This window comes from Poromitra crassiceps, assembly GCF_964638095.1.
Source record: "Poromitra crassiceps genome assembly, chromosome: 12".
NCBI lineage: Eukaryota > Metazoa > Chordata > Actinopteri > Beryciformes > Melamphaidae > Poromitra > Poromitra crassiceps.
Window position 1 is genome coordinate 47,991,288 of NC_139632.1, and position 13,536 is coordinate 48,004,823.

Sequence of the window (13,536 nt, forward strand, 5' to 3'; positions counted from 1 at the left end):
AAACAACCATTTGCAATTACACAGCATGTTCTTTAGGATATTTACAGTAATGAGCCACTCTCTGCCTCTGATTGATTGCTTTCCATGGTAGCAGCAGACCAATCTAGTAAGACGCCACTCCCTTATAGATTGCTCTGCTGCTGCCATGGAAGGCAACCAATCAGAGGCAGAAGTCACCAGACAATTGTCCAAGTCCCTCTGATCCGAGTCCCAAGCGAGTCTCAAGTCAATTGGTCCCAAGTATTTCCTTTTGTCGGCAAGTCAAGTCAAGTCAAGTCACAATGTTATTTCAAGTCAAGTCTTGAGTTGAGTCACAGGTTATGTCAAGTCGAGTCACAGGTTAGAAAAAATGACAAGGCAGAGATTATTTAGGCTGCGGACGTGCGCGTTCATGTTAATACGTGCTTGTTGCCAAGCAACACACTTCTCTCAGACGAGCTAGAGACAGCTGACAGACAGCTCCAACTCAGCTCAAACTTATAGAGTTGTATTCAAAGCATAGAAACGTTCTCACAGCTCAATTTAACAGCGCCAACACAAGCAGTTTGATCACAAGTGCAATCAGTAGCCTACTGAATGCCATGGCAGACTGCGCACTGCGGGCAGTTGACGAAGTCAGGAAGACATTGAAAGATCTTCTGACGCATCAGCTTAAAACCCGCCGACGAGCGGAGGTCCTGCGCTCAAAACGTCTATTTTACAGCACATATCGATCGATATTTTTGGAGAAGATTCCGAACGCATCACGCGCAGATCAAGATGAGACAGCTGTCAGTGAGTAGCTACATGTACGCATTTGGGTGTAACTTTTACGCCTGCTCCATACACAGACGCAGCGCATACAGGGTGCACTAGTCATAAAATTAAGTTAGTCGTAACTTTAAGTTCTACATCGGACGTAGCGTGTAAACCTAGGCGTACGCCCAGCTGGTGCACTCGGCTGATCTTGTCACAAGTCCGAGTCGAGTTTCGAGTCATTTTCTTCCAAGTCCGAGTCGAGTTTCAAGTATTTACCTTCCAAGTCCGAGTCGAGTCGGAAGTCGTCAAATTTGCGACTCGAGTCGACTCGAGTCCGAGTCCCTATGACTCGAGTCCAATTGTCTGGAAGTCACTACCATAAATATCCTATATATATATATATATATATATGGCTCTGGGCAGCAGAAAGCAGATAAAACATGCCAGCGCAGAAGACTTAAAAAGACTGTGCTGAGTATTTTGTATAGTGCTTTCATTTCAATGTCCTGATTTTAGTGTGACATGCTGATTGATGAGCACGATTAAAAATGGCACTTCATATCAAAAAGGTTGCCGACCCGTGCTGTAATTCATAAGATTTCAGCTTTGTTTTCTTGGGTGATACCTATAGTTGATGAGTGTTAATTGCACATGAGTTCCAAACTATTATGTGACATTTCTCAGTTTGGTTATTAACCACCTGTAATGCAAGCAGAAACTGGAAAAAAGTAACTTGTTGCTCTGAGGTGTGATAAACCTACAGTAACCTGCAGAGTGAGTCTGTTGTGTTAACTCTGCTCACCCTGTATCACCAGACACCAAATTCTTAAATGCATACTGAAAATGTTTCATACTGAAAGGTTTCATCAATGTGCTATAGACTCAATCAGCATTTTGCTAACTCAATATCAGATATAGTGATTTAACAAATATTTATTTAAATGAAAATATTTGAGATTATAACTTTAAAACTATTAAACACAATCTATATATTAAACAAACAGAACAAAATGTGCATCAGTGAGGAGGGAGAGAAATCGAATAGTCTGAAGCTCTGCTTTGAAGTGATCATACAGAAAATGTCATCTAAATAAATGTCTGTTAAGTCACTATATATCTGATAGTAAGTTAATACAATGGTGATTTAGCATATGGTCCATTGATGGACGCTTTTGTATTTTCTGTATTGTAGCATCATGAACTTGGTGTCTCTGGTGACACAGGGTGGGCAGAGCTAACACACAATACTCACTCTGTAGGTTACTGTAGGTTCCTGACAACTCTTGGATGAGGTAGGATAACAAGCTACTTTTTTCCAGTGTCTGCTAGCATTATGGGTGATTACTATGGCCAAACAAAGTGAGTGATGTCACATAACAGTTTGGATGTCATCTACAATTACCACTCATTGCAAATAGGTGTGACCCAAGATAACAAAACTGAAATCTTCTGTATTATCACTTTTTTTTCTTCATTTTGTGTGTGTGTGTGTATATATATATATATATATATATATATATTAGGGCTGTGGCGATTCACTTATCTCCCGATTCGATACTATCACGATTCTTGGGTGCCGATTCAATTTATATTGCGATTCTTAAGTATTGCGATTCTACGATTATTGCGATTCGATATTACGATTTATTGTGATTTTTGTTTATTTTTTTCTTTTATTTTTTCAGTTTGTTTGCTTTTTTACACTAGATTAGAACATGGGAAAAGTTGAATCATACACTAGAGACTGTATATTATATATCATGAGTAGGGCTGGGCGATATAGTTAAAAACAGGGGCGGACTGGGATCATAATTCAGGCCGGGCATTAGATACCAAGCAGGCCAGGCCGATATGGGCCGACGCGCGAGAAATTTGGGCCATTTGAAGCCCAATTTTGGCCGTTTGAAGCCAGATTTGGGCCGTTTGAAGTCCAATTTTACAATGAGATGCACCCACTTTAACCCTGAAGTGTAATTATTTGGATCCCTATTGTATCTGTTCCGTTTATTAGGGGTCCAAGCACGAAGTGCGTGGATCCCTATTGTATCTGTTCCGTTTATTATTATTATTATTCCGCCCTAAAATAGCATGCACGTCAAAAACTGTAAGGGCTACAGTAGCCAGACCTTGCACATAGGTTGGAAATGTGCCCCACTACTCAGAGACAAAAAATGAGCCATATTGCCAGATGGTGGCGCTATAACAGCCGACTGCACGTATTGGCCCATAACTGCTGAACCGTGAGGCGTAGAATCAAAATTCCACATCTGCTGGATTCCCTGGATGAATACGCATCTATTCATATAGACCACGCCCATTTAAGTCTGCTAGATTTTCCGCCATCTTGGACTGTCTCAAAAAAAAAAAAAACGAACTCGTCCTAGGCCATTTGCCCGAATAAGCCCAAACTTTTTTTGTGTCATCTCTGGACTTCCCTGATCTAAAGTTGTATAAAGAATTTGGATACGTGAAACCGTCTTGAAATGATAAATGTTTAAACTTTTGATGACACATGCTCTGACACTATGTCATCACCGATGACAGTCTTGTGACATAACTGATGATGTCATCTATGATGTCATCTATGATGTCATCCTTCCTCTACATAACATCAGCTCTCCCAGTACCTCATCCACTCTACAACAGCAAGGCGGCAAGTAAAGTAGCTCATCCTTCCTCTACATAACATCAGCTTGAACAAATGGTTCAAGTTCTGGCCTTGTGCTTATGCAGACCAGATTAATGACTACCACCACTACTACAAAAGCATTGGCTTTTCATTGTGACAACCAATTACTTAGATCACCATTCAGGAACAGTTTGTTTAATCCTTTCCTCACTGAGCACATCTATAACCATGATCAGAAGTGTACAGTAGAAGCAGCACACTATCTTCATCCAATGGACTCGGAACACAAAAGCAACACCTCAGTAAGCTGTCCACTCATGGCTAACACATCTAAGCTTATCAGGAAGCTAGGATTTGAAATTATGACAGTTTGCCTAGAAAAAGTCCATTACTCTTTGACAGCCACCATTTGGCTTACCACCACCACTGCTACTTACTACATATTACTTACTACAAACTTGGCACACTTGTGCACATATCAACTCTGACTAAATGTGCAATTCAGTGTCTATATTAATATTATCTGACATATAACCCCCAAGTCACCAGAAGCTTGGACCCCACATCGCCGCTTGCGGCTATATTTATTTTTATTATTATTCTCCGCTAAAACAGTATGCACGTCAAAAACCGTAAGTGGTACAGTAGCCAGACGTTGCACATAGGTTGGAAATGTGCCCCACTACTCAGAGACAAAAAATTACCCATATTGACCAGATGGTGGCGCTATAACAGACCATTTCACGTATTGGTCCATAACTGCTGAACCGTGAGGCGTATAATCAAAAATCCACATCTGCTGGATTCCCTGGATCAATACGCATCTATCCATATAGACCACGCCCATTTAAGTCTGCTAGATTTTCCGCCATCTTGGACTTTCTCAAAAAAAAAAAAAACGAACTCGTCCTAGGCCATTTGCCCGAATGAGCCCAAACTTTTTGTGTGTCATCTCTGGACTTCCCTGATTAAAAATCTTAGAAAGAATTTGGATACGTGAAACCGTCTTGAAATGATAAATGTTTAAACTTTTGATAAACGAACTCGTCCTAGGCCATTTGCCCGAATGAGCCCAAACTTTTTCTGTGTCATCTCTGGACTTCCCTGATCTAAAGACTTACAAAGAATTTGGATACGTGAAACCGTCTTGAAATGATAAATGTTTAAACTTTGACACTATGTCATCACCGATGACAGTCTTGTGACATCACTGATGATGTCATCTATGATGTCATCCTTCCTCTACATAACATCGCGCACACACACACACACACACACACACACATGCACACACACACACACACACACACACACACACACACACACATGCACACACATATACACCTATACACACACACACACACGCCACACACACACACACACACACACATATACACATACACACACACACACACACACACACACACATATACTCACACATATACACACACATATATACACACACACATATACACACTTACACACATATACACTAACACTACTATTACTACTGCTACTACTGCTTGAACCCGGTCAGGTCAGCAAATCTCAACCAAACTTTGTGCACTTGTGCACATACCAACTCTGACTAAATGTGCAATTCAGTGTCTATATTATCTGACATACACCCCCCAAGTCACCGGAAGCTTGGACCCCGCATCGCCGCTTGCGGCTATATTTAGGGGTCCAAGCACGAAGTGCGTGGATCCCTATTGTATCTGTTCCGATTATTTTTTTTTTTCTTCTTCTCCGGTAAAACTGTATGTACAGCAGAAACTGTAATGCTCAGCGTAGCCAGACTGGGCACATAGATTGTAAATGTGCCTCACTACTCAGAAACAAAAAATTACCCATATCGGCCAGATGGTGGCGCTATAACAGACCATTTCGCGTTATGGTCCATATCTTCTGAACCGTGTGTCCTATACTCAAAATTTCACTTCTCAGGGATTCCTTGGATCAATACGCATCTATCCATATAGGCCCCGCCCATTTGCGTGTGCCTAGATTTTCCGCCATTTTGAATTTTATCAAAAACCTACTTTTGCGAACTCCTCCTAGACCGTTTGGCCAAATCACAAGGGGATTTTTCTGGGACTTCTATGGACTACCCCGACCTAAAGTTATTAAAGGATTTTGGATACGTGAAACCGTTTTGAAATGATAAATGTCTAAACTTTTGTATATTTGCTTTTGTTCTTTTCCTACCCTAAAAGTGTGTGGATCTCAGAAACCATACACCCCCCATCACCCAAACTTTCCACACAGGTTCACGACATCACCCACTACTCAGAGTAAAAAAATTACACCAATCCACCAGACGGTGGCGCTATAACAGCCAATTTCACGTTTGTCGGTCCATAACTTCTGAACTGCGAGCTGTAGAATCAAAATTCCACATCTACTGGTTTCCCTGGAGCATCATGTATCTAACCCACTAGGCCACGCCCATTTATGTGTGGTTGATTTTCCGCCATTTTGAATTTGATCAAAAACCTACTTTTGCGAGCTCCTCCTAGACCGTTTGGCCAAATCACACAAAACTTTTTCTGGGTCATCTATGGACTACCCCGACCTAAGGTTATTAAAGGGTTTTGGATACGTGAAACCGTTTTGAAATGATAAATCTCGAAACTTTTAATGAAACACACGCCAACACTAAATTGCCCACAACTCATTAACCGGTCAATTACAACTACTGCTGCTACTACTGCTACCACTCCCACTACTACCAACACTACTACTACTACTATTACTACTTCTGCTACTATTACTACTACTACTACTACTACTACTACTACTACTACTGGAAGTTGGAATGTAGCATTTTGGGTGGGGTTAATGTGTTTTGGGGTTCTGCATCTGCTGTAACATAATACACAGTTGGTTTAGATGTCACACAGTAATGCCCGATCCACAAAGACTTGACACCCACGTTTGAATAAAAACAAGTTTATGCCATAATAAGGTTACATCCGTGCCTCGTCATTGCTGTGGAAGGATGGTGTAGGGGTAAAGTAGCAGACCCCAAAGCTGGAGGTCCTGGGTTCAAACCACGGCCAGGTAACTGTTTTATTTTTTGAAAATGTAGAATAAAGGTTAATCTGGATATAATTATGTATAACGCTGCTGAATACACACTGTGTACATAGCAGAATAACTGAATATGCCTATTCATGGTAATGTCATATTTCGACGTCATCTTGACATTCCTGTGTAGATGTCTAAATGATCCTCAAATCGGCTGTGATTTGGCCTAGTCCTGGACGTCACTGAAAGATGATATCAGAACATCATCATGATGTAATTGTGTTTGCTGGGAGCCTTCTTTCAGATGAGAGAGGAAAAACATTCCAATACATTATTGTGTCTTCACATGTGAAAGGTCCAAAAAGAGAATTCAATCTGAATTATCCTTGTCACTCATGTGCTCATTGTAACAGCACAACCCACACCAATTAGTTCAAACACCTCCATTCAGGGCATACTTTTAATGTAAAGTGGTGCATTATGTGTGTAATACAAAAATGTCCTTAATGGTAAATGGACTGCATGACAAGCTGCCATGCAGGGTGCTGGCTATAGTCACCAAAAGCAATTTCAGGGATAAACCCCATCAACCTTCTGTAGTGGACGCCACTACGCCCTATGGTTTGATGTGTGTGTGGGAAAGACACAATGACAACTGAAAATTCTGATTTCAGAACACAAAAGCTCCATCATGAGACAAGAACTAACCTCTCCTGTTGCAAAACACGTTCTTGAACACAGCCACGCAATCTCCAGCTAACATTTCCAAGATATTGAAAAAGTTCATGAAACACCGCAAAATAAGGAGGCAGCATGTGGGGTTTTAATTACTGTTACTGACTTACCTGTCTGAAGTTGAAAGTTTTTCATCCCACGTGGGGTTTGAACTTTGAGCAGCAATGGTCTTTAGTTAGCATAAGTCATGTGCTTTACCAAGTGAACTATCCAGACTGTTGTATTTAACTTTGTAGACCATATTATATGTATCTGCAGAGCCAGAGAAGTACTTGTCGTATTGACAGTATGTTCTACCCAAATACCACTTTCTGTCCAGATACTTAAAGGGATATTGTACACAAAAACTGCTTTCTATCCAAGTACTACTTCAAGTTTCAAGACATCACCCACTACTCAGAGGAAAAAATTACACCAATCTACCAGATGGTGGCGCTATAACAGCCAACCACCACTACTACTGCTGCTGCTGCTACTACTACTACTACTATTGGCTACTAGTGGCGGCTGTGGCTCAGGAGGTAGAGTGGGTTGTCCACTAATTAGAAGGTTGGTGGTTCGTTCCCCGGCTCCTCCAGTCCGCACGTCGAAGTGTCCTTGGGCAAGACACTGAATCCCAAATTGCGCCCGATGGCTGTGCCAGCACCCTGCGTGGCAGCTGGCCGCCTTCGGTGTGTGAATGGGTGAATGTAGGCACATTGTAAAGCGCTTTGGATAAAAGCGCTATATAAATGCAGTCCATTTACCATTTACCATTTACTATTCTTAGTACTTCTGCTGCTACTACTGCTACCACTCCCACTACTACCAACACTATTACTACTACTGCTACTACTACTACTACTAGTACTGCTTGGAAACCGTCAGGTCACCGGATCTCAACCAAACTTTGTTTACTTGTGCATATACCAAGTCTGAATAAATGTGCACTATCTGACATATACCCCCCAAGTCACCGGAAGCTTGGACCCCGCATCGCCGCTTGCGGCTATATTGTCTATTTGTTTTTCTTCTTTTTCTGTTCTAAAAGTGTGTGGATCTCAGAAACCATACTCCACATCACCTAAACTTTCCACATAGGTTCAAGAGGTCACCCCCTACTCAGAAAAAAAATAATCCACCAATCTACCAGATGGTGGCGCTATAACAAACCATTTCGCGTTATGGTCCATATCTTCTGAACCGTGTGTCCTATACTCAAAATTTCACTTCTCAGGGATTCCTTGGATCTAGCCACATCTATCCATATAGGCCCCGCCCATTTGCGTGTGCCTACATTTTCCGCCATTTTGAATTTTATCAAAAACCTACTTTTGCGAACTCCTCCTAGACCGTTTGGCCAAATCACACAAATTTATTTCTGCGTCATCTAAGGACTAACCCGACCTAAAGTTATCAAATGATTTTGGATACTTGAAACCGTTTTGAAATGATTAATGTCTAAACTTTTGTGTATTTGCTTTTGTTCTTTTCCTGCCCTAAAAGTGTGTGGATCTCAGAAACCATACGCGCCCCATCACCCAAACTTTCCACACAGGTTCAAGACATCACCCACTACTCAGAGGGAAAAAATTACACCAATCCACCAGATGGTGGCGCTATAACAGCCAACCACCACTACTACTGCTGCTGCTGCTACTACTACTACTACTATTCTTAGTACTTCTGCTGCTACTACTGCTACCACTCCCACTACTACCAACACTACTACTACTACTATTACTACTACTGCTACTACTACTACTTGGAAACCGTCAGGTCACCAGATCTCAACCAAACTTTGTTTACTTGTGCACATACCAAGTCTGAATAAATGTGCACTATCTGACATATACCCCCCAAGTCACCGGAAGCTTGGACCCCGCATCGCCGCTTGCGGCTATATTTATTATTATTATTATTATTATTATTATTATTATTATTAATAATAATAATATAACGATAATAATAATAATAATTGATTGGATTTATGTAACGCCTTTCTAGATACTCAAAGCGTTTCACATATCAGGAGGGGGAGGGAACTCAACTCATCCACCACCGATGTGTAGCACCCACCTGCAATTAATGTCCATTGTCCCTTTTTTAAATAAATAAACTTTCAAACTGCAGTCTTGCTTTGGCCCTTTGGTTGTGTATGTTATTGGACAGATGAAATGACAATTATTTGTCGCAATGGCAAACATTGGGAAAGTATGGCCCAGTTTGTGGGGAAAAATCCTTCCAACATCTTTCCTCAGTAGGACATGATTGCATTTCTATTGGTAGAGTATGTCAACTATTTCAAAATTCCTCTAAACCACTAGGACTAGACTCCTGAAAAATCAACCTGAACCCATTCCATCCCCATAGATCAGTGTTTCTCAAACAGTGTTTCCATCCCTGGTGGTCCGCGGGCGCCCCCTAGTGGTCCGCGAGTAGATTTATATTTTTTCCCCTTTTTTTACCTCCACTATCCAATCAGAGGAATGTTTACATTTTCTGGGAAAGTCAAGGTCAGATCACGATGCCTTTAAAGGACTATATGTATTTTTTCACCCCGAATCCAACGCCACCACCAGTGACTCTCTACGACTTACGCTTGTGGAGATACGTCCACTCTGCCTGCAGGGCTATAGGAGAGAGACAGAGTACAGCGGGTGGTTGGGAGTTCCAAGTTACTGACCAAACACTCTATTTCAGTAATTGCTGTCAGAATATAGAGCCATTTAACACTTATTTGAACACAAAAACATCACTGAATGCAACTTGAAGATGGCAAAATATAGCCTATTTGACTTTGGCAACATTGTGCATTTATTGAACTTGAAAAAACTTTCTTTGAACTTTGAATATATTTGAACTGAACAGGAGAAATAAATGTAAAAAAAAAAGAGTAAATGGACTAACTAAAATAAATTACATATACGTTATATTTTTTATATCGGTTATCTTGTTTTCATAATTGTGGGAAGCCAAAAATTAGATTAATTGTACTGCTATTTGTCATTTAACTCATTGAGTGCCAAGGACGTCGATCGACGTCAAAGTAAATAGTGACGTAGAGTGCCATGGACGTCGATCGACGTCAAATGCGTTTTTTGATGGTGGGACGTGGATCAAAGCCTCAGGCATCTCCTGTACAAATATGGGAGCTATTGAAGGTGTATAACCTATTTTACGTACTCATTAGGTGGCGACAGTGCTCTCCAGATTAGAGAAAGGTCCGGAAAACAGCTGGAAAAAGCCGTGATCAAAGAGAAACCGATGCATGCTGCAGCCAGAGCCATATAGATTGCTCTGTCTGCAGCTGACGTTGGCTGCGCACAGCAGTCAATCCGCTCCCACAACTGAGCCTCTCTGCCTCTGTCTGTCTGTCTGCATAGTTTATCCACACGATTAGCCGCCAGAAAGGCAGCACCCGACGCCGAAGGGCCAAACCTTTCCCTGCAGTCCGGTTTGGCATTTCTGTGTCGCGCTGGGAACAAAAACGGAGCGCTCCGAAAATAGAGTGGGTGCGTGTTGGCTGTGTGTTAGTGTGGGGAGGAGTTTGCAGCTGAGGGGGGGAGGGGGGGAGAGGGGGGTGGGGCACGCAGGGCATCACACAACTACACCACGTCACTACATCAGAAAATATTATCTTCAGAGTCAGTGAATGTGCTTGAAATGCTTCATTTCACAAAAGGCGGAATATCTCAGCTAATAATTTGAAACGCCTGTATTTGCTCAAAACGACCTATCTTCTCCGGCTTATAACTAAAGGATGGAAAATGGTATCAATAAACTTTTTTTTGATGATGATACAATAGAGCCAGCTCGTTCTTTGTGCGTGTTCGGTGTTTACATAGTAATATCACACAATATTCTGTGGGCCTCGAGAAATCACTGAAAATGCTCTGAAAACTCTGGCACTGGGAGCGTCCGTTCTCCAAAAGTGGCTGGCACTTAATGAGTTAGCATGTAATTTGTAATTTACAGTTGAAGTATAGGCCTATAGTTTTTGGGGATGTTTTGGGAGTTAGGTGGTCCCCGAGTTTTTTTCATTGGTTTAAGTGGTCCTTGGTCTGAAAAAGTTTGAGAAACACTGCCATAGATTTATATGCATATCATTTTCCAATTCCCAAGCAAATAAATACATTCTCCTACATAAAATATATTCTTATTTGCTTTTCCTCTCTGTAGTTGTGACGTTGGACACATACTCCTGTATGGACCCTGGCATCCCAGTGAACGGGCTTCGGTTGGGACATGACCTGTCCATCGGCTCCACCGTGTCCTTCCAGTGTGACCCAGGGTACCAGCTGAGCCACGAAGAGCCACTGCTGTGTGAGAAGAACCACTTCTGGAGCCACCCGCTGCCCACCTGTGATGGTATGTGTATATCAGCAATCGGCACATCCTCTGTATGTTTGATCGTACATTGATTGAAGACAGCTATATTAGCAGAGCAACATCTGGATGTTACTCAACTAACTTGGCTGTCGTCTACTGCCACATTCCCAAGGCGCTGCTGTGGCAGCAGTGAGGGGGCGCTGCTGAGCTGCCGTGGCAGCAGTGAGGTTGTGTGGGGGGGGGGGTGCTTTTGTAAAGAACAAAATGTGGCAGTACTGTAGTACTGCAGCAAAGTGGTCAAACTAATTGAGTAAACACTGTAACATGTTGCCTTTCCAGGTGCTTAATAGAGAGATTTGATGTTGTGTTCACAGCGCTGAATAAATTGCTGTTGGCAGAAGTATGTGTATATATCAACCCGCTGCCAATTCCCCTCCATCTCCCGGCTCAATCTCCTATGAAAGTTGGTGCTACAATGGTTCGGCCAGAGGGACACCTCTGCCTCTGAGTGGCCTGAACCAACGAATCGTCACTCCTCATGCCTAAACTTAACCTAATTGCCACTCCTCCCCGTCCCTCCAGCCCATCCATTCGATCAATTAACGTATTTTACAGTCAGCTGTTGTGTTACGCAAAGCACCGCACGTTTGATGTTTTCTGGATAATCCTGCAGATTCAATCCCGATCCTGCAGATAATTGAAGAACTTGTGTAATGCAAGTAACGAAGTACGTCTTTGATTAGTAACTGTAATGCGATTACTGGATTTAGGAACATTAATGCCTTGCACTACTCGTTAAAACCTCTTGCATGGCACCGTAACACGGGCGTTACGTTTTTGATTTTTTGCTGTTCATCTGTCATTAACGTGATGAATTAGGTAGTTAATTCTGAACAATGCTGTTCATGCTACATACCAAATTAATCGTCTGAATCTTGCGCATCGAACCATGTTGTCCTTTTTCGGATAAGATCAACACAGCGGAAGTTATAGCCGTCTTTGTACAAAGACAACATTTCAGATTATTTGGCTTTTTCAAATGGCTTTTTGGAAATCCGCCTAGGTATCTCCCTACATAAACCACTGCCAAATACTCATGTTTTGGTATTTTTTCATCTTCTTTGAGTTGGGATGTGGTAAGGCCTGTGGCTATGTCTCCATTGGGTTTCTAGCCATAAATACAACAACCAGAGGTAACTGTTTACCCTCTAAAAGTGTTTTTTATTCTAGGCGAGAATCAACCACTGTGTTTGAGCTGGTGTTACTCAGGGTCAGTAACACATAGGGTAATTCTGAAACTTGGAACATACACTTCAAAGTCTTACCTTTCAGAAAAGGTCAGGCAGTTGTCTGTAACCCTAGCGGTTCAGCCACAGTAAGCATTTTAGTTTGGGTATGTCATTTTCACCATTTTCTTCAGAAATAGGTGGCTTTAGAAGAGGTTTTAAAGACAAATGTAATGGGATTACAGTTACCCCCAACACTGCTGATTTACTGAACGCTGTGGCAAATGCAGATAACATGATGACTGAAGAGACATCCCCCGCTAAATGGCACATTTCCTTTATAAAGCTTCCAGATGGAAGTTGAGATAAAAACAAAGTTGTGTTGCACACTAATTGCAGTGATGCGTCTTTCCACCAAAGCACAACAGGTCTGAAGTCTGATCTTCATGCAATTTACAGGCAAGCTGTTTGCAATGACTTTGTGGCAGACGCTACTTTGTAACTGTTCACTTCTTTATATGGTTGTCTGCCAATTATGTCTGCAATTCATTATGGATGTTGTGAGCAATGCCAAGCAGCACTCCCTGACACTGTTTCACTCTGCAAATTAAGAGAACCTCATTCTAATGAAGATAATCTAATTCTAATTCAGAAAGCATCAAAACTAACCTGAGATGTTATAAAGCACTCTATAAATACAGTCCATTTTCCATTTAGCATAAGAAAGTGAAAGAAAAACACCAGTTTGTCATGCATTTCTTTATTCCAACACCTCACATGTATTTGTTTGATCTATTTTAATCACAGCCTATTATTGTGATTGACAGCACTATAATAATCCATTTATTTGGTCAGAAATCTCACTCA

The 13,536-nt window shown here is 41.6% G+C and overlaps 1 protein-coding gene across 1 annotated transcript in view; it reads left to right on the forward strand.

The window, feature by feature from the left end:
- The window catches only part of LOC310786958 (CUB and sushi domain-containing protein 3-like), a gene marked incomplete at its 3' end in the record, with an annotated part of 313,431 nt that overhangs the window by 56,781 nt on the left and 243,114 nt on the right, over window positions 1-13,536 (forward strand). Inside the window, exon 13 of the mRNA XM_083648289.1 lies at window positions 11,294-11,482. Within this exon, the coding sequence (XP_083504415.1) occupies window positions 11,294-11,482 (189 nt within the window). The remainder of the gene's footprint in view (window positions 1-11,293; window positions 11,483-13,536) is intronic.